This window comes from Elaeis guineensis, chromosome 1 (assembly GCF_000442705.2).
Source record: "Elaeis guineensis isolate ETL-2024a chromosome 1, EG11, whole genome shotgun sequence".
In the NCBI taxonomy this organism is placed as follows: domain Eukaryota; kingdom Viridiplantae; phylum Streptophyta; class Magnoliopsida; order Arecales; family Arecaceae; genus Elaeis; species Elaeis guineensis.
The window spans coordinates 178266491-178287812 of NC_025993.2; the positions used below are offsets into that span (position 1 = coordinate 178266491).

Genomic DNA, 21322 nt, shown 5'->3' on the forward strand with positions numbered 1-21322 from the left:
ATCTCTGACTTTATCTCTTTCACCATATGCCATTTCAAACTGATCCACATGATCTCTGCCAGATGTTGTTGCATTGCTCAAGGTCAGCTGAAAACCTTGCTCAGTTGAATGATTATTGCGAATGCTCATGATCTCATTATATTCAATTATTGGTGCACATGGTGATGGTAGTCTCATACACTACAAAAAATTTGATTTTTTGCGACGAAATTTTTTCGTCGCTAAAAATCTTATTTTCGTCGCTAATAGTATTTGCAACGAAATATATCGTCGCTAAAAATTTGTAGAGAAAGCCTCGTAGCAAAAGACCTTAGCGACGAAAATATTTTATTTCGTCGCAAAAAATAGTAAACCCAGACGACGAAGTTATGTACTGTATTAGCGACGAAAATATTTTGTCGCAAGAGCTTAAATTTTCATCGCTAAAATTGCAACGAAAAAAATTTCGTCGCTAAATATTTTGATTAAAAAAATTTTTTTCTTATTTTTTGCGACGAAAATTAGTTTCGTCGCAAAACTTAGCGACGGATTTCGTCGCAAAATATTTTGTCGCAAAAAGTTCGTCGCAAAAATTGCGACGAAAAAAAATTTCATCGCTATAATAGCAACGAACTAAAAAAATTTCGTCGCTATAATTGCGACGAAAAAAAATTTCGTCGCTATAATAGCAACGAAATAAAATTTTTGTCGCTAAAATGGCGACGAAAATAAAAAATTTCGTCGCTATAATGGCGACGAAATAATAATTTCGTCGCTAAAATTGCAACGAAATAAAAATTTCGTTGCAAAAAGTTTAAATTTTTAGCGACGAAATTTTTTTTCATCGCTAAAATAGCAACGAAATAATTTCATCGCAAAAGTTGCGACAAAAAAAAAAATTTCGTCGCTATAATGACGACGAAATAATAATTTCGTCGCTATAAGGATGACGAAATAAAAATATTCTCTGGCATAATTGCGATGAAATAAAAATTTCGCCGCAAAAGTTATAATTTTTAGCCACGAAACTAAGACTTTCGTCGCAAAAATAGCAACGAAATAAAAAATTTCATCGCAATGAATAATAAATATTTTATTTTTTGGGTTCACAAATTTTTTTGCGACGAAATTAATATTTCGTCGCTAAAATAAATTTTGGATAAAAAATAAAATTTTTATTAATTTTTCAAAAAAAACTGCTCAAATACAAATTATCTGATCAACCATATTTTAAATAAACAGTATGTTAACACAATAAAAATATTCTAAGTCAAAAGACCAATTTCAAATAACAAAAAGTTTCATAACCATCTTTGTCATATACAAAAATATAAGTCCATACACCATTTTAAATTTAAAATAAGTACAAACTAAGTATGATCTGACTCATTGGCCTCGTTCCCTCCTCCAGGCGTCGATCCCTGACCCGATACGTGTCGCGATGGTGGTGCAGAGGCGGCATCATGTGGCTGTAGAGGTGCTAACTCAGAAGCATCAATACCGAGCCGTCCCGCCACCGCAGCTACGATCCTCTCGAGCGTCTGACTACGATTCATCCAGTAACTAATCTGATCTTGCATCATGCTCATGGATGTCCTAACTGCCTCTGGCACCGATGTATCATCAGACCGGCCGGATGACGAACTGCGTGATTTTTTGGACCGCATGCTATGACCAGATCCTAGCTGCCGCCCGAGGACGGTATCCAAAATCGTATCATCTGTCATCAAACAAACCTGCTGCGATCCAGTATCACCATCAGATCCCACCTCCCTCGTCGCCTGCTCTCTCAATTCTAACATTTTTTCCTTCACAATAAACAAAATAAAATCATAAATTTTTTTCAAACTCTTTAAAAGTATTCAAAATATAGAGTAATGATACTTACATGACGCTGCCTCGCCTCCTCGGTCACGAACTCACCACTCTTGTTTTGATAGAATTTAGCATAGGCGTCGACTCCGGATAGTCCCTGTTCAAACAAAAAAAAAGAAAAAAAAGATATCAAAATAATGTAAATATTTAATAAAAAGTTACAAAGTATGATTGCAAATGTAGTTACATACCATCCTCTTCATTCCCTGTGCAAAAGAGGCACTTCCTTGCGTGTGAATAGAATCAATCTTGCTCCTATTCACCTTATTCGCCTCCGATCGTCGCTACAAAATACATACAATTATAACCAATAAAGGACATAACATAATTAAAAAACTTGGAACACTAGACATACCTGAAATACCTCAGTTCCAAAATGCTCACATAACCACCGCCAATCGTCACTAGACCCAGCCCAATTTCTGTATGGCTGGGTCACAGGATCAATCCCCTTCGCCTGCAGCTCATTGCAGTATTTATGAAGCCTACATCGCCGATCTCTGTATCTATTTGCAGCCATTTTGAGAATACATGCCGTCACTTCTTCGTCAGTGCAATCCTCGAAGTCAATATTATCCTACACAGTAATCATACCAAAAGGCAAATACATGAAATTATTCATATAATAAAAAATTTATTTATATAACCAAAAATAATATGGATCATGTAATGATATGCAAGACATCCAAATTTAATTCTTACCCTGATGTGAGAGACTAGAGCATCACGGTATCGAGGAGCTACATGCTTGAAACTTTCAGCAGCCCACGGAAAATGATTCCACATATACAAACTGATCTCATTTGCGACGATACTGGCCTCTGTGCCAACCGGATGATCTCGAAATATATGTACCTTCGGTTTTTCATTGTGTGTATGCACATATTTTTCCAAAACAAGACCCCTACTAGGACCACGCACTGCACGTCGATGCTGTGTTCCTACATGTAAAAATTGATGAAATGAACATATATCATGTATCACTAAATGCATATAACAAAAAAATATATAAGGTTTATAAATTGATAGAGATGTACCTGTAAGGGGATGATGCTGCGGTACCATGGCCTCCGGCTGGGCAAGCTCTGGCTGAGCACTAGGCGGCTCTGTGGACTCGGGCAACTGAGTCTCATCTAAATCCTCTGAGTCATCATGCAAAATGCTAAAGTGAGGATGTGTATCATCAAGCGGAGCCTGCTGCCTACCCCGTGAATGTCTACGTCCAGGACCAGTCATGATGCTGCAATGATTAAAATAATTTAAATCAGTAAGTAATCAACAAAATAAAAGTATTACATGATATAATAAAAAAAAATAAATTGAATTACTTATTCATATTAATTATTGTTCTCAGATTCTGAACTCGTGTCCATATAGTCATCTTCGACGGGAGTCATAGAAGACTTCGACCCTGAAGTACTATCATCATTGTCGTTAACGAAGTCATTATTGGATCGTGCTCGTGTCCGTGCCCTTATGGACGATCCAACAACAGAAACATCCTCAGGTTCATAGTCGTCTCTTTGTAATTGTCCTATGTCAATCGTATCATCTGGCACTAATATGTTATCTGGTGCTTGCATTTGATATGCTTCGTTTTCAATAATTGCACAGACTTTATTCTCAAGATGTTCATCGTTCGGACATGTGAATAGTGCAGGATCAAACAAATGCCTATGCTGAGCCTGACATTTCGTGAATCAGTTGCAAACCATGGATGTTCACGATCAAAATGTTTCCATGCATCTCCATCTGATGGATGTCTCATGACATCATCATCCATATTATTTACCTCCTTATGCCACCGCATGTCACAAGCAGTATGCCTCGACATGAACAATCGACGCAATCGTGGTGTAATCGGAAAGTACCGCAGAATCTTGCATGGTATTTTCTTTTTCTTCTTATCCTTACCACGACTTTCTTTCCATCTGCTTGAATGATAAATTGGACATGCTTGTAGATCTTGTTTATCCTTCCGAAATAGAACACAATCATTCGGACATGCATGTATCTTTTCACAGCGTAGGCCCATGTATCTATATAGCATTGAAATCAGTAATTTCAGAGAGCTATATCATATCATTGAAGTCAATCATTTGTTCGATTGGTGCTGCTACAAATCGTGGTGCCATATAATTAAAATTAGTCATTGACTCAGTTGGAGATATTGCTGGTTTTTGTACCATGTAACCATGATTATCCATTAGCTCAGCATAGGCTTCTCCTAATTGTGATATCATTCCATTAAAATCAATCATCTGCCCACTTGGTGCTGTTGCTGATGGTTGGGACATACCATTAAATTCAGTCATTTGCATCCTTGCTGCTACTGCTAATTGTTATAGCATTCTATCAGAATCAATCATTTACTCACTTGGTGCTATTGCTGATGATGCGACCATATCATTAAGTTCAGTCGATTGTATGCTTGGTGTAATTTGCACACTTGGTTCTACTGCTAATGGTGGGACCATACTACCATTAAATTCAGTAATTTGCATATCTGGTGCTGCTACTAATCGTTGTGCCATAATGACAATACCATAGCTACCATTTGAGTCAATAAAAGTCTGATAGCTTTGATTATTATTTATATCTTGTTCAGTTGGCATGTCTGATTGAGCTTGAGAAATTTTTTGTAGCTTATGAGGATTATCTACAGCACCTCTTTTCTTATGAATGCAGCATAAGACCCAATCATCAAGCTGAAAGAGGGAGAAAAAAGAAACAATGTCTGCTTTATAAGTATGTTTAATGCACGATTTTGTTATAAAAAGAAACATGTCCAAAAGATAATAAGGAAGAATAATAAATACTTATAAAGCTCGCTTTACCTTAAATCATTGTTCACTTATCTTCATTGAATCACCAGGCTTGCAAGTTGTGATCTCACTTATATACTCTTGCATTGTCCAGTCAGTCTTTACATCATTTTTTTTAGCCTTTCCTTTATAGTATACCAAAGTTTTTTTCACTCCCACTAGCTCATCATCACTGTAGATTTTCTTTTCAGACCCTTTGGCTTTCCAATATCCACCGCCAGCAGTGCAAGCTGGATGGCTCCCATTTGGATACTTGCGTGTTCTTGAAGTGAAGAAATAAAATTTTTCTTCTCCAGAAAGCTCGTAATTTTCTAAAACAAAGAACAAATAAAACCAGCAATAAAAGGATAAAATGAGTGTTCCCCAATTTAAAGACAAAACAGCATCACTTGAACTTAGAATGGTAAGAACAAAAAAAACAAAACATTGCCCTGAAGCTCGTAGGGAGAAAAATGTATTCTTTTGAAAAAAATGAAGAGGAGTGGTGAACTAAAATAATGCCATTATCTTTATTGAAATCTGGAGTCTGGTAGTATATTTTCTGAAAAAGATTCTAGTAATGTGATTTGGAAGAGTAATGCTAGAATCTAGACCAGTTTATGCCAAAGTTTATAATGGTTCTCATTATTTTTATGTATATATATTGGTAGACACACATATACACACATAAATATATGCATGTATGCATACATATATATATATACATACATACACACACACACATATATACATACATATATGTATATAAATACATACATACAAACTTACATACATATCCATACGCATATATCTCCTTAATATATATCTGCTGTCTATCTATTTATCTGTTCCAAATATAGAATGCCAAATAATCGGTCTGTGACCATGAATCCATGATCATATAAATTGTCTAACTTAAATAAACGGTATTAGCAAGTATGCTATTTCATGATAAAAATAATGCATTGTTTGTATTTCTCTCAAAACCCTAAACATTGAACCCAATTGCAGTAAAAAAACATCTAAGCGCAGCAAGATTATATTTATCTACATTTCCAAGAATTTAACTAACCATCAAGTATTTGCTGTTGGCCTATGTAATACTTGGTAATTCATACCACAGGCTATACCTAGTTAGACATGACATAATTCATGATAACATTCAGGTGCATGTACAGGCCCCGATCAGATCTGACCAATGCTTCAGTATGATTGAAACTTTATACGACTGTGCTGGGTTGGATTTTAGTGGGTAAATGGCAACATGATTCAATGCTTAGTTGGATTCTAGTTGAAGTTTGAGCAATCTGACCAAGCCAATCTAAATTTTATTTTCTCTCACTTTGAATGGTCAAGTTCAAAGAACGGTTAGGTCAGAATTGGGTAGCCCAAGAAACATGTTAGGTTTTTATCAATAAAAAAAGCAAAAGAAACATGTGAGGCACAGGTTAGCCCTTGATCGGAACTTCTTTGAGTTGCAATTAAGGTAATATAGCAATCCAGCAATTTTAATACATCAAGAAAAGATTCACTTTTGAAAGAACTTCTAAGGATTTTATTGCCCATCTCTGGCAAGTTGCAAGTTATTTTCTACATCCACTTTTATGTACCTTAAACCTTGGCGTTGATATTCTATCAAAATGTTAAAACTATAGTTAGTAGAGTTTAAGTTCCTACCATAAAAAGCTTCATAGAATATTTTAGAAAATTCGATACATTGACTACTTTCATTATTCAATAAACGTGGCAGTATATCTACCACATGTTTTACAGATTTTTTTTTTTAATTGAAATGACATTGAATCTAAAATCTCATGGCAACACTCGCTATATAAAATGGCTATAAAACCAAAAATCTTTCATCATTTGAAAGTTAGTTCTTGTTGATTAATATGAGGGTTTAAAGAATTGTAATTAGGCAATCATGACTGTTGACTACTTCAAATAAATAAATATATCTTTAAAAGTATCTTGTCATGTTTAATGTTTTTAAGAAAGCATTAGCTACAAAAATACAGGATATTTAAAGATATTCAGATACAGTTGGAAAAGATGTTGGAGAAATATAATTAGGTGATCCTAGCATATTATAATGCAAAATCACTATGCATATATTTTCCTTCTCTCCCCATAGCAAGAACAACAAGCCTACCTAACTTCAGTATCAGATGTAGAATACTAGAATCAACTACAAAGTTCAAAAACTTCTAAAAGCTCTCCTAACCATCTATGTAACAAATGTATATTTTTATCAGAAGAGAGCAAATGCTTTCCTTAAATTTGCACTTCTTTTCTTTCTGCACCCAAAAAAAAAACCTAGAAAAACAAACACCTTTTTGATGCTCAGTATCACAAAAAATGCCAAACCCAAAATTCAAGTTCTTGCACTTCATAATTCTAATAAGGTAATTCTATGGAGAAATCCAAAAATCACAAATCCAAAGCCAAATTATGGATTCAGCTTACTAAAATCTTCAGCATGCCTGCAACCAGCATCATGTCTACTACGTTCATCAGCATCTAACTCTTTTGGTTCAATACTATCACTTAAAATATTGTCTATTTCAATTGCTGGCTCATATCAAAGAAGTTTTATTGGATCTATGACTTCATCTCTTTCACCATATGCCATTCCAAACTGATCCACATGATCTTTGCCAGATATCATTGCATTGCTCAAGTTCTGTTGGAAACCTTGCCCGGTTGAATGATTATTGCAGATGCTCATGATCCCATTATGTTCAGTCATTGATGGTGATGGTTGTCTCATAGCATTGAAATCAGCAATTTCAGAGAGCTGTGTCATATCATAGAAGCCCATCATTTGTTCGATTGGAGCTGCTGCAAATCGTGGTGCCATATAATTGAAATCAGTCATTGGCTCAGTTGGAGATATTGCTGATTTTTGTACCATGCAATCATGATTATCCATTTGCTCAACATAGGCTTCTCCTAATTGTGGCATCCTTCTATTAAAATCAATCATCTGTCCACTTGGTGCTATTGTTGATGGTTGGAACATACCATTAAATTCAGTCATTTGCATCCTTGTTGCTACTGCAAATTGTTGTAGCATTCTATTAGAACCAATCATTTGATCACTTGGTGCTATTATTGATGGTGCGACCATATCATTAAGTTCAGTTAATTGCATGCTTGGTGTAATTTGCACACTTGGTTCTGCTGCTAATGATGGGACCATACTACCATTAAATTCAATAATTTGCACACCTGGTGCTGCTACTAATCGTTGTACCATAATGGCATTACCATAGCCACCTTTTGAGTCAATAAAAGTCTGATAGCTTTGATTATTCTTTGCATCTTGTTCGGTTGGCATGTCTGATTGAGCTTGAGAAACATTCTGTAGCTTATGAGGAATGTCTACAGCACCTCTTTTCTTATGAATGCAGCATAAGACCCAATCATCAAGCTGAAAGAGAGAGATAGAAGAAATAATATCAGCTTTATAAGTATGTTTAATGTGTGATTTTGTTATAAAGAGAAATATATCCAAAAAATAATAAGAAAGAACAATAAATACTTATAAAGCTCGCTTTACATTAAATCATTATTCACTTACCTTCATTGAATCACCAGGCTTGCAAGTTGTGATCTCACTTATATACTCTTGCATTATCCAGTCAGTCTTTATACCATCATTTTCTTTAGCCTTTTCTCTATAGTATACCAAGGTTTTTTTCACTCTCACTAGCTCATCATCATCATTGTAGATTTTTTTTTCAGATCCTGTGGCTTTCCAATATCCACCAGCAGCAGCGCGAGCTGGACGGCTCCCATTTGGATATTTGCGTGTTCTTGAAGTGAAGAAATAAAATTTTTCTTCTCCAGAAAGCTCGTAATTTTCTAGAACAAAGAACAAATAAAACCAGCAATAAAAGGATAGAATGGGCGTTCACCAATTTAAAGACAAAATGGTATCACTTGAACTGAGAATGGTAAGAACAAATAAAACAAAACATTGCCCTGAAGCTCATAGGGAGAAAATGTATTCCTTTGAAGAAAATGAAGAGGAGCGGTGAGCTAAAATAATGTCATTTATCTTTATTGAAATCTGGAGTCTGGTAGTATATTTTCTGAAAAAGATTCTAGTAGTGTGATTTGGAGGAGTAATGCTAGAATCTAAACTAGTTTATGCCAAAGTTTAAAATGCTTCTCATTACTTTTATGTATATATATAGGTAGACACACGCATACACACATAAATATATGCATGTATGCGTACGTATACATACAAAATACATACATACATACACACACATACATATATACATACATATCCATATACATATAATGAACTAATATTTTAATCATAGAACATTGTTTGATTTGAAAAACTATTTTTTTTAAGTGAAAGAAAAAGGGGAAAATAAGACTGTTATTCTTCCATTATAAATTGTTATCTTCATTACTCTTTTTCAAATAAACACAACATATATGGTGGTTCTAAGTTTATAATATCATTTCAAACAAATAAAAAAGCTAAGTTAATAACATAGTATCGCTGTAATGATGACAAACAACTGTGACATTCAGATTTTTCAAATTTCCAACAAGCATATTATTGGTTGTTCAAGAAGGGCCCTGTACCACCAAAATCAAATGCTATGCAGACTTAATCTAAAGTGCTAGACCATGGTAATGGGCTCATTCTGAAATCTTGTTTTCATTTACACTTGTGCATTGTACTCTACACGTCATCTAATTTAGCTATAATATCAAAAACATAGTTCAAGGAAGCAAATAATTTTTATAATCTCAACTGCTGAGTGCATGTTACCATAGCTGCAGCATGGAAACTAACTCGAAACTAAAATCTCAGGAAAGACAGAGGAAAAAGAAAGGACAAAAAAAAAAAAACATTCTATTCTTTACCGGTAAATAAAAAAACTACAATTTTTGTTAAATGGGTTCACAGAAGCACATTGGTTCTAAACCTTTAATGGTCAAGGAGATTGCTCCCATCTTTGAGGCTGTAGGTTAAAAACATGGCTGGCTCCCATGAGAGTGCTTCCAATAATGTAATTGTCAGGTAAGTACCAGATGTAGTCGGCAAATACTAACCTTATGTTGTGAATACTGAACAAGTCTGCCAGGTGATGCATGGTTGGCCTACCATGCTGACAATTTCAGGGGGGACAAATAACTGCACTAGAGGGGTCTATTATTTGACGAAATCAAAGTGTTTAAACTTCAGTTGGTAGAAGGGCTAGAATTTAAAAAAAAATAAGGGCCTGTTTAGATATTTCTACAGAATAAGGCCAAAAATTCTGTGAGAATTGATTCTATTAGTCCATCTACCTTGGGCTTTCTAAGATCCTAGCCTTTGAGATAGGAGGTTTTAGGTTGGATGGTATTTGGTTGATACAGAGCCATGCTTAAACGGACGACGCAATCCACAAATTCTGTAATCTTGTAGGAACATCCAAACAAATCCTAAAAAGAAAGCTGGAATATTCATCTACTAATTTTTCTCAATCTCATACTTCTTTAATGGATACTTATCACATATAAATAATTTTTTTAAAAAAAAAAAACTAAAACTATTGAACTAAGATATTCCATAAAAAAATATCTATAATTTTTTATGAGAAGCAAGGAAAAAAAAGATCTCACAAAGAAGAATTATGTGATAAACATGTCATAAACAATAAGGTATATTACATGTGAAACATGCATAAACCATTAGATATCAAGTTGTTTTATATATTCTTAATTTAAAAAAAAAAAACTTCTTTCCTGAGCACTTAACACATATAACAATTTTTTTTAAAAAAAAAAACTTAAACTATTGAAGCATTGAACTAAGATATTCCATGAAAAATATATACTTTTTTGATAGCAAGCAAGGAAAAAAAAGATCCCCATAGAAGAATTACATGATAAACATGTCATAAACAATAAGATTTTACATGTCAAACATGCATAAACCACTAGATATGAAGTTGTTTTATATATTCTAAATAAAAATTTCTTTGATGAGTACCTAACATATATATAAACCAATTTTTTTAAAAAAAACTAAAACTATTGAACTAAGATATTCCATGAAATATATATATTTTTTTGATTGTAAGGAAGGAAAAAAAAAATCTCACGTAGAAGAATTGCATAACAAACATGTCATAAACAATAAGATATTACAGTTGAAACATACATAAGTCGTTAGATATTGAGTTGCTCTGTATATTTCTAAATTATAGAGAAAAAGAAATTATGGTACTAACCAACTAGTTCTTCCGGGTCGTAATCATAAAGATTGACATCCTTGAATACATTGTAAAGCAATGGCTCACCCTTGATCTTGCGGTCGAGATACAAACGTATTAGCTCTTGATCGTTCGGGTTGAAGTTAAAGCCAGGAGGAAACCTCAAAGAAGGGCCGCTATTCTCCCCCTCTGGAACTCCATATCTTTGGTGAATCACTGCTTCAATATTTTCTGGGTCCATCTCCATGTATGGCTGAGCTTTTGGTGGCCTCAAAGCTACTACTGTTCCACCAAAAACTGGAAAAAAAAGAAAATTTATAGTCGCCGGTGCCCAAGCTGCCGCGAGAGTCCAAGTACGTTTAAACGCGCCGAGGTCCGCCTTTCCGCACCGCGCGCAAGGATACGCGAGTCCACCGTTGGATCACCCACCGATCGACGGTGTGCATCCGCCCGAAGGGAGTCCATCTTTGGACCGAAGTGCACAATCCGTCTCCGATACAAATAACCAGAGCTGTACTCTACTGAAAGTTTGAGATCCATCCAGAGTCTTGAGAATATGCTTTATTCCAACTATTTAAATCTAATATATATATATATAAATATATCTTTAAAAGTATCTTGTCATGTTTAATGTTTTTAAGAAAGCATTAAGCTACAAAAATACAGGATATTTAAAGATATTCAGATACAGTTGGAAAAGATGTTGGAGAAATATAATTAGATGATCCTAGCATATTATAATGCAGAATCACTATGCATATATTTCTCTTCCATCCTCTTAGCAAGAACAACAAGCCTACCTAACTTCAGTATCAGATGTAGAATACTAGAATCAACTACAAAGTTCCAAAACTTCTAAAAGCTCTCCTAACCATCTATGTAACAAATGTATATTTTTATCAGAAGAGAGAAAATGCTTTCCTTAAATTTGCACTTCTTTTCTTTCTGCACCCAAAAAAAAATACTAGAAAAACAAACACCTTTTTGATGCTCAGTATCACAAAAAATGCCAAACCCAAAATTCAAGTTCTTGCATTTCATAATTCTAATAAGGTGATTCTATGGAGAAATCCTAAAATCACAAATCCAAAGCCAAATCATGGATCCAGCTTACTAAAATCTTCAGCTTGCCTGCAACCAACATCATGTCTACTACGTTCATCAGCATCTAACTCTTTTGGTTCAATACTATCACTTAAAACATCGTCTATTTCAATTGCCGGCTCATAACAAAGCAGTTTCATTGGACCTATGACTTCATCTCTTTCACCATATGCCATTCCGAACTGATCCACATGATCTTTGCCAGATATCATTGCATTGCTCAAGTTCTGTTGGAAACCTTGCCCGGTTGAATGATTATTGCAGATGCTCATGAACCCATTATGTTCAGTCATTGGTGGTGATGGTTGTCTCATAGCATTGAAATCAGCAATTTCAGAGAGCTGTGTCATATCATAGAAGCCCATCATTTGTTCGATTGGAGCTGCTGCAAATCGTGGTGCCATATAATTGAAATCAGTCATTGGCTCAGTTGGAGATATTGCTGATTTTTGTACCATGCAATCATGATTATCCATTAGCTCAGCATAGGCTTCTCCTAATTGTGGCATCCTTCTATTAAAATCAATCATCTGTCCACTTGGTGCTATTGCTGATGGTTGGAACATATCATTAAATTCAGTCATTTGCATCCTTGTTGCTATTGCAAATTGTTGTAGCATTCCATTAGAACCAATCATTTGATCACTTGGTGCTATTATTGATGGTGCGACCATATCATTAAGTTCAGTTAATTGAATGCTTGGTGTAATTTGCACACTTGGTTCTGCTGCTAATGATGGGACCATACTACCATTAAATTCAGTAATTTGCATACCTGGTGCTGCTACTAATCGTTGTACCATAATGGTATTATCATAGCCACCATTTGAGTCAATAAAAGTCTGATAGCTTTGATTATTCTTTGCATCTGGTTTGGTTGGCATGTCTGATTGAGCTTGAGAAACATTCTGTAGCTTGTGAGGATTGTCTACAGCACCTCTTTTTTTATGAATGCAGCATAAGACCCAGTCATCAAGCTGAAAGAGAGAGATAGAAGAAACAATATCAGCTTTATAAGTATGTTTAATGTGTGATTTTGTTATAAAGAGAAATATATCCAAAAAATAATAAGAAAGAACAATAAATACTTATAAAGCTCGCTTTACATTAAATCATTATTCACTTACCTTCATTGAATCACCAGGCTTGCAAGTTGTGATCTCACTTATATACTCTTGCATTATCCAGTCAGTCTTTACACCATCATTTTCTTTAGCCTTTCCTCTATAGTATACCAAGGTTTTTTTCACTCCCACTAGCTCATCATCATCATTGTAGATTTTTTTTTCAGACCCTGTGGCTTTCCAATATCCACCACCAGCAGCACGAGCTGGACGCCTCCCATTTGGATATTTGCGTGTTCTTGAAGTGAAGAAATAAAATTTTTCTTCTCCAGAAAGCTCGTAATTTTCTAGAACAAAGAATAAATAAAACCAACAATAAAAGGATAGAATGGGTGTTCACCAATTTAAAGACAAAACGGTATCACTTGAACTTAGAATGGTAAGAACAAATAAAACAAAACATTGCCCTGAAGCTCATAGGGAGAAAATGTATTCCTTTGAAGAAAATGAGGAGGAGCGGTGAGCTAAAATAATGTCATTTATTTTTATTGATATCTGGAGTCTGGTAGTATATTTTCTGAAAAAGATTCTAGTAGTGTGATTTGGAGGAGTAATGCTAGAATCTAGACTAGTTTATGCCAAAGTTTATAATGGTTCTCATTACTTTTATGTATATATATAGGTAGACACACGCATACACACATAAAAATATGAATGTATGCATACGTATACATACAAAATACATACATACATACACACACACATACATATATACATACATATCCATATACATATAATGAACTAATATTTTAATCATAGAACATTGTTTGATTTGATAAACTATTTTTTTTAAGTGAAAGAAAAAGGGGAAAATAAGACTGTTATTCTTCCATTATAAACTATTATCTTCGTTACTCTTTTTCAAATAAACACAACATATGTGGTGGTACTAAGTTTATAGCATCATTTCAAACAAATAAAATAGCTAAGTTAATAACATAGTATCGTTGTAATGATGACAAACAACTGTGCCATTCAGATTTTTCAAGTTTCCAACAAGCATATTATTGGTTGTTCAAGAAGGGCCCTGTACCACCAAAATCAAATAATGTGCAGACTTAATCTACAGTGCTAGACCATGGTAATGGGCTCATTTTGAAATCTTGTTTTCATTTACACTTGTGCATTGTACTCTACACGTCATCTATTTTTAGCTATAATATCAGAAACATAATTCAAGGAAGCAAATAATTTTTATAATCTCAGCTACTGAGTGCATGTTACCATAGCTATGGCATGGAAACTAACTCGGAACTAAAATCTCAGGAAAGACAGAGAAAAAAGAAAGGACAAAAAAAAAATATTCTATTCTTTACTAGTAAATAAAGAAACTACAATTTTTGTTAAGTGGGATCATGGAAGCACATTGGTTCTGACCCTTTAATGGTTAAGGAGATTGCTCCCATCTTTGAGGCTGTAGGTTAAAAACGTGGTTGGCTCCCATGAGAGTGCTTAGAATAATGTAATTATCAGGTAAGTACCAGATGTAGTCAGCAAATACTAACCTTATGTTGTGAAAACTGAACAAGTCTGCCAGGTGATGCATGGTTGGCCTACCATACTGACAGTTCCAAGGAGGACAAATAACTGTACTAGAGGGGTCTATTATTTGACGAAATCAAAGTGTTTAAACTTTAGTTGGTAGAAGGGTTAGAATTAAAAAAAAAAAATAAGGGCCTGTTTAGATGTTTCTACGGAATAGGGCCAAAAATTCTATGAGAATTGGTTTTATTAGTCCATCTATCTTGGGCTTCCTAAGATCCTAGCCTTTGAGATAGGAGGTTTTGGGTTGGATGGTATTTGGTTGATATAGAGCCATGCTTAAATGAACGATGCAATCCACAAATTCTGCAATCTTGTAGGAACATCCAAACAAATCCTAAAAAGAAAGCTGGAACATTCATCTATTAATTTTTCTCAATCTCATACTTCTTTAATGGATACTTATCACATATAAATAATTTTTTTTAAAGAAAAAAACTAAAACTATTGAACTAAGATATTCCATAAAAAAATATCTATAATTTTTTATGGGAAGCAAGGAAAAAAAGATCTCACAAAGAAGAATTATATGATAAACATGTCATAAACAATAAGCTATATTACATGTGAAACATGCATAAATTATTAGATATCAAGTTGTTTTATATATTCTTAATTTAAAAAAAAAAACTTCTTTCCTGAGCACTGAACACATATAACAATTTTTTTTTTAAAAAAACTTAAACTATTAAAGCATTGAACTAAGATATTTCATGAAAAATATATACTTTTTTGATAGCAAGCAAGGAAAAAAAAGATCCCCATAGAAGAATTACATGATAAACATGTCATAAACAATAAGATTTTACATGTCAAACATACATAAACCACTAGATATGAAGTTGTTTCATATATTCTAAATAAAAATTTCTTTGATGAGTACCTAACATATATAAACCAATTTTTTTAAAAAAAACTAAAACTATTGAACTAAGATATTCCATGAAATATATATATTTTTTGATTGTAAGAAAAAAAAAATCTCACATAGAAGAATTGCATAACAAACATGTCATAAACAATAAGATATTACAGTTGAAACATACATAAGTCGTTAGATATTGAGTTGCTCTGTATATTTCTAAATTATAGAGAAAAAAAAATTATGGTACTAACCAACTAGTTCTTCCGGGTCGTAATCATAAAGATTGACATCCTTGAATACATTGTAAAGCAATGGCTCACCCTTGATCTTGCGGTCGAGATACAAACGTATTAGCTCTTGATCGTTCGGGTTGAAGTTAAAGCCAGGAGGAAACCTCAAAGAAGGGCCGCTATTCTCCCCCTCTGGAACTCCGTATCTTTGGTGAATCACTGCTTCAATATTTTCTGGGTCCATCTCCATGTATGGCTGAGCTTTTGGTGGCCTCAAAGCTACTACTGTTCCACCAAAAACTGGAAAAAAAAGAAAATTTATAGTCGCCGGTGCCCAAGCTGCCGCGAGAGTCCAAGTACGTTTAAACGCGCCGAGGTCCGCCTTTCCGCACCGCGCGCAAGGATACGCGAGTCCACCGTTGGATCACCCACCGATCGACGGTGTGCATCCGCCCGAAAGGAGTCCATCTTTGGACCGAAGTGCACAATCCGTCTCCGATACAAATAACCAGAGCTGTACTCTACTGAAAGTTTGAGATCCATCCAGAGTCTTGAGAATATGCTTTATTCCAACTATTTAAATCCAAAATATATATATATATATATATATATATATATATATATATATATATATATATATATATATATATATATATATTAAAATGGATGCAAGACCTCGGCGGACCAGCGATGACTTGATGTGGGGGAAGAGGTCGCGGAAGAGCTCAAAGGCGGCATGGTGGCGGCGGGAGGCTGGGCTCGGCAGGGATGGCGGAGTGCGTCGCCACCGTGGGGAAGACCCGCTACCGGCGGTTTCCTCTGCTGCACCTAACCGCGGACCTACGCGGGGATCTCCCGCCCGCCAGTGTAGCACCCAAAGGACGTCGGACAGCGTAGTGAGCGCGTGGAGGCCGATGCTCTGGGTAGCGAGATTCTCACGGCCGCCCTGCTTGCGGTCGATGACGACGACGGCGTCGCGCACCTCGACGCCCTCGGCACGGAGCGGGGCGGCGGTCTCGACGGCTAGACCGGTGCCAGCGGCAGGGCACAGCGGCAGAGGAGAAGTGGGGAGGACAATGGGGGCAGATGAGGAGGCGGATGGGATGCGTGCGAGGGCGAGGGAGTACGGGGAGATGTCGTGGGATTTGGGAAAAACGGGACGGTCATCTCATCTCCATTCGTTGGGAGGTTGTTTTTTTGAGGAGCCTGCAAATTATTTCAGATTATTTTAAAATTTCAAAAATATTTTTTTTTTAAACATCAAAAGAGATAAATTTTATTAAAAAAATAATTTAAAATTTAAATTTTTAAAATTTTTAACCGATAACGCATAAAACCACCATCTATCACTATATCTATATATTTTTATCTGATATCGAACTCGAAAATACAACTATTATTGATGATAGTGATGACGGACAGACAGCATTGTCGGCTCTGTTATTGAGAGAATTAGAGAGTGTGTGAGAAGAGGCTTTGCAAAATCAAGATTGTCGATCTTCATAAAATTTATCAGATAACTTATAATCTACACTATACATAATATAATTTTTAATTATTTTAATTATTTAAAAAAATATATAAAATAAATATAATAAAATAGATAAATAAAATAATATATTATTTTTTCGCTAAGGAGGAAAGGAATGAAAAAGAAAGATCATTTTCTTTCGTTGTCAATGAGAGAAAAACTACAAAAAAATTCGTTTGTAGAGTAGAATCAAAACCAACCTTGGCTTCCTACATGTTATATGTCCCTTACCTTGCAAAACCTTCCTATATGTCTCGCTCCTACCTACGCTACGCACATAGTAGCAGGAATATGCCTATTTTGAAAGAAAGAGGAAGGTCCCGTCTTCCTTCACTCGAGGTCTAGCTTTCCCTTGGTAACAAATATTCGCCGAGAGAAGGGGGCCAGCACAAGATCATCGCCTTAAGAAATCCGTTTTTGGAGGATGACATTTCATTTAGCAGAAGCGGAGTCTTGCAGAACTCATTGAAGATTGTGAGGTTTCTATATCAAAGGAGAAATCTCTAATCTCCAAGAGCGGAGCGATGGAGTTTGCAAAACGATTCTTAACAGATCGTGGAATGAAATATGTTTCAATTTCATAATCCGGCTTGGAACCCACATCTTCACTTGGCTTAACCACTAAGAAACCAGCAGCGTAAGGCACATGCAAGGTTTTTAATTAAACCTATCTATTGCCAATACCTTCTTTTATTCTGTAATCATTCTATTCTAATCAATCGAATCGGTTGAATTGTTGTTCATATTAAAATGAATCGAGATTGATAAGGAGTTAGTCAATGATGTTCGAGCATGTACCGATGAAACAATACATCAATGAGAGGTTAGTTCAATAAGTTCAGTAAATTTTTTTTTTTTTATAGGTAAGGTCATCTTATGTTTTTTGAAAAATAGAAGAAGAAAACCCCCTTCATTAGAAAAACAAAAACCTGTTACAGAAAAAAAAAAGAAATAGAACTGGAATCGACACATTGATTCTTTTTTTCGCAATTTTTTTTTTAGCAGTAGCATATTGTTCCATGGAGCTAAGATCCAAAATATGGAATAAACAAGTGTTTCCACGACTCTACCACCCGGCCAATCCTCTTTGTTCCACTTAATCCCTTTTTCATGGCCACATATCTTTACGGCTAAGGAATGGGAAATCTTTCTCCTGTTACATGAATCAAATGTTTCATTTCATCCGAAAAAAGCCATCTCTTTCTCAACAATGTCTTTGTCATTTGATCCAATAGCGTTTCGTTAGATAGAAACAGATTTGATAAATATTGATAACTCTCGGATAGAGTATTAGAACGGTATGGTATCCATCAGGGGGCGGGGCCAGGAACTCAAGAAAACGCTACGATTCTACTTTCTAATAGAGTCGTGAGTTCCGCAGCTCTGGGAGAGAATTCCATACGAATGAAAAGACCGTCCGATGGGTACATGAAAGTGACGAAGTTGCCCTGCAGTCTCTCATAAGCCAAAGAGATGAAAGAGTCTCTCATATTCTAGTAAAAGAGAGATATCAAAGGAAACGATTCAAACAGTGGGTAAGTGAATGAATAAGGAGTTATCCCTGTCTTAGCTTTCTGTAGAGATTGAAACCGTATATAATGAGTTGCATCTTGAAAGAGTACTCTATCGGAAAAAAGAGGCAAAGTACTTCACTTCAAAGAAGCGTAGGCTTGTCGGTGGCAATTCCGCCAAGATCTCTTCGTTAGTTGGGAGAAGAATCAGCACGAATCGAATTTTTTGAGGAACATATCGAGAGAGAATTTGATTTGGTTAGACAATATGTGGTTGGTAAACAAGGATCGGTTTTTTAGCAAGGTACGGAATGTATTGTCAAATATTCAATATGATTCCACAAGATCTATTAGTTCTTCTCTGACAGAACATTCTCTTTAAGCAAAGACCAATCCTAATACTGATCCTATTGCCTTGACTCCTACTGCCCTACCACCAAGACCGGTAAGACCAACAGCAGTGGTTGCTGATTTAATAGCCTCGGCGAGAGGAGAGGAGGTCCGGCTATTACTTGAATAGGAACCGTTGGGCCACTATGCCATAGTGAGAGTAGGGACCCATCCCATACGACTCAGAGTCAAAGAAAGCTCTCTACTCTGTGAGAGCTCTTGGACTATACTTCTTAGGCGCACAAGCTAATTTGATCCCATGTAATAAAAGTAGCATACTAATAAACCTGTACAACCACAATCATAAAATCATGCATACATGCGGCAATATAGTTCTAAATTATATATTACTATAATTCTGAAAGTTGTATAAATTAGTGGTGCAATCGAATCGAGTCAAGTTAAATAGTTGAAAGCTCGAGCTCGACTCTATTCCAAATATTTCAACTCAAAATTTAATTCGAGATCGATTGAGCTTTAATACCTCAAGCCCAAACTCAGTTTAATGAAAAATAGGTAAAATTTGAGATTAATTATACTCGACTTAAATATCAATCGAACCATACTCGAATTCGAGTTCGAAATTTGAATCTTAATATATATATATACACACACATACACACAAATATATTTATCAGTTTTAGAGCCTCCTGCTATTCGAGTTTGATTCAAAAAATTATACTCTATAAAAACTGAGCCAAGTGGAGTTTGGACTCAAGCCAAGCTTGAGTAACTCAGTTCAACTTGTTTGCACTTTAGTATAGATATTATCTTGGTGAAAATGCATGCCAAACCAGTTATCCCATTAAAGTTATTTAATAGAGTAGCCTATCAAATATTTGAAGCATATTTATTATTTTTTCTTTTTATCATTTTCCAATAGTTTTGCCTTGCAGGTTGGAGTGACAACTTTATCTTATTTGGAAATATTGTTGGTGGTAGAGTTTTTAGACAGTCTCCCGACCATAAGCAAATTCAACTTTTTTCGGCTAGACAAGAAGAAAGCCCGTCCTCCACTACATTGGCTTGAAACATGGGTACATGTTGCAGTAAAATGCTTTATGATTACTACCAGCATTGTAGCTCTATGAAAGTTATATAATTGCTAACAGCAGATGTCAAAATTATTATCATAATTTTACCAAAAAAAAATTGTTATCACTTGGAAGATCAGAGCCAGATCCTTTTTAGGTGAGCAAACTTCTTGTGCCCTATTTGATAACGTGTGCATGTATAGGCCCCGATCCGATCTGACCAATGCTTCAGTATGGTTGGGACTTTATACAACTATGCTGGGTTGGATTTCAGTGGGTAAATGGCAACATGATTCAATGCCCAGTTGGATTCTAATTGAAGTTTTAGCAATCTGACCAAGCCAATTCAAATTTCATTTCCTCTCAATTTGATTGGTCAAGTTCAAAGACGGGTTGGGATAGAATTGGATAGCCTAAGAAACATGTCAGGTTTTTATCAATAAAAAAAGAAAAAGAAAAAGAAACATGTTAGGCACAGCTTAGCCTTTGACCAGAACCTCTTTGAGTTACAATGCTAAGGTAATATAACAGTCCCGAAATTTTAATGCATCTAGAAAATATTCATGTTTGAAAGAACTTCCATTTCTGGCAAGTTGTAAGTTATTTTCCACACCTACTATGATGTACCTTAAACCTAATGAAAGGGATAAAGCCTTTGCTCAAGTAGCAACTCAAATGTAGGTCTGCAATATGAAACATTTTTTTCGGACTTGCAACACTAGGAGTACTAATATGTCAATGAGATAGATGTTTCTCAGTTCTTTCCCAAAGATATTTGACATGTAGCCATGCTACATAACAGTCAACCATGGTTAATATTACTCCCATTGCTAAATGTTCTTACTTACAACACATCAAGGAGAAGATTTTATAACAGGACTCTCCAAAGAAATATTAATTTCCACTGTGCTACCCAGTGAGATGGATTGTGCTTTCTCCAAGTTATCTCCTTCTCACTTCCCTCAGAATTTTCAGGTGCATCTTCCATCTGAAAGGTAAAAGTAACATCTTATTTCCAAATAGAAAGATACAGCTAGTGTCCACCTCAAATAAACAGTTTGGCATCTCTATCTGTATACACGTACATAAGTGGTTGAGGAATT

General features: G+C 35.2%; 3 protein-coding genes across 4 annotated transcripts; all 3 read right to left on the minus strand.

Annotated features, from left to right (window-relative positions):
- Positions 1-1261: 1261 nt before the first annotated feature.
- Positions 1262-3282, minus strand: LOC140854360 (uncharacterized). Its single transcript, XM_073250242.1, has 6 exons — positions 3183-3282; positions 2892-3094; positions 2557-2795; positions 2046-2431; positions 1868-1951; positions 1262-1787 (listed from the first exon to the last, which is right to left on the minus strand). Exons 1-4 carry the CDS (start codon positions 3233-3235, stop codon positions 2183-2185), a joined length of 744 nt encoding a protein of 247 aa, XP_073106343.1. The 5' UTR covers positions 3236-3282; the 3' UTR covers positions 1262-1787; positions 1868-1951; positions 2046-2182.
- Positions 3283-7017: 3735 nt separating this feature from the next.
- On the minus strand, positions 7018-11752 carry LOC140854365 (protein ATAF2-like). 2 transcript variants are annotated; one of them, XM_073250251.1, is made up of 3 exons: positions 10976-11752; positions 8242-8525; positions 7018-8091 (listed from the first exon to the last, which is right to left on the minus strand). In XM_073250251.1, the coding sequence occupies exons 1-3, from the start codon at positions 11133-11135 to the stop codon at positions 7240-7242; spliced, it is 1296 nt and encodes a 431-aa protein (XP_073106352.1). In that variant the 5' UTR covers positions 11136-11752; the 3' UTR covers positions 7018-7239. The 2 variants fall into 2 exon arrangements, with proteins under 2 accessions (XP_073106352.1, XP_073106349.1); XM_073250248.1 differs by having other exon boundaries at positions 10907-11752.
- A 143-nt stretch (positions 11753-11895) lies between these two features.
- On the minus strand, positions 11896-16306 carry LOC140854364 (uncharacterized). The gene is made up of 3 exons (XM_073250247.1): positions 15775-16306; positions 13120-13403; positions 11896-12969 (listed from the first exon to the last, which is right to left on the minus strand). The coding sequence occupies exons 1-3, from the start codon at positions 16001-16003 to the stop codon at positions 11986-11988; spliced, it is 1497 nt and encodes a 498-aa protein (XP_073106348.1). The 5' UTR covers positions 16004-16306; the 3' UTR covers positions 11896-11985.
- Between the last annotated feature and the right edge of the window lie 5016 nt (positions 16307-21322).

Coding starts and splice junctions, on each gene's coding strand:
- LOC140854360 (XM_073250242.1), bottom strand. CDS start 3,235: ATGACTATATGGACACGAGTTCAGAATCTGAGAACAATAATTAATATG. Junction 3,095..3,182: donor ACAATAATTAATATGAATAA/GTAATTCAATTT, acceptor TAATCATTGCAG/CATCATGACTGGTCCTGGAC. Junction 2,432..2,556: donor CTCTAGTCTCTCACATCAGG/GTAAGAATTAAA, acceptor ATTACTGTGTAG/GATAATATTGACTTCGAGGA.
- LOC140854365 (XM_073250248.1), bottom strand. CDS start 11,135: ATGGAGATGGACCCAGAAAATATTGAAGCAGTGATTCACCAAAGATAT. Junction 8,526..10,906: donor CGACCCGGAAGAACTAGTTG/GTTAGTACCATA, acceptor TCTTTGTTCTAG/AAAATTACGAGCTTTCTGGA. Junction 8,092..8,241: donor AGCCTGGTGATTCAATGAAG/GTAAGTGAATAA, acceptor TCTCTCTTTCAG/CTTGATGATTGGGTCTTATG.
- LOC140854364 (XM_073250247.1), bottom strand. CDS start 16,003: ATGGAGATGGACCCAGAAAATATTGAAGCAGTGATTCACCAAAGATAC. Junction 13,404..15,774: donor CGACCCGGAAGAACTAGTTG/GTTAGTACCATA, acceptor TCTTTGTTCTAG/AAAATTACGAGCTTTCTGGA. Junction 12,970..13,119: donor AGCCTGGTGATTCAATGAAG/GTAAGTGAATAA, acceptor TCTCTCTTTCAG/CTTGATGACTGGGTCTTATG.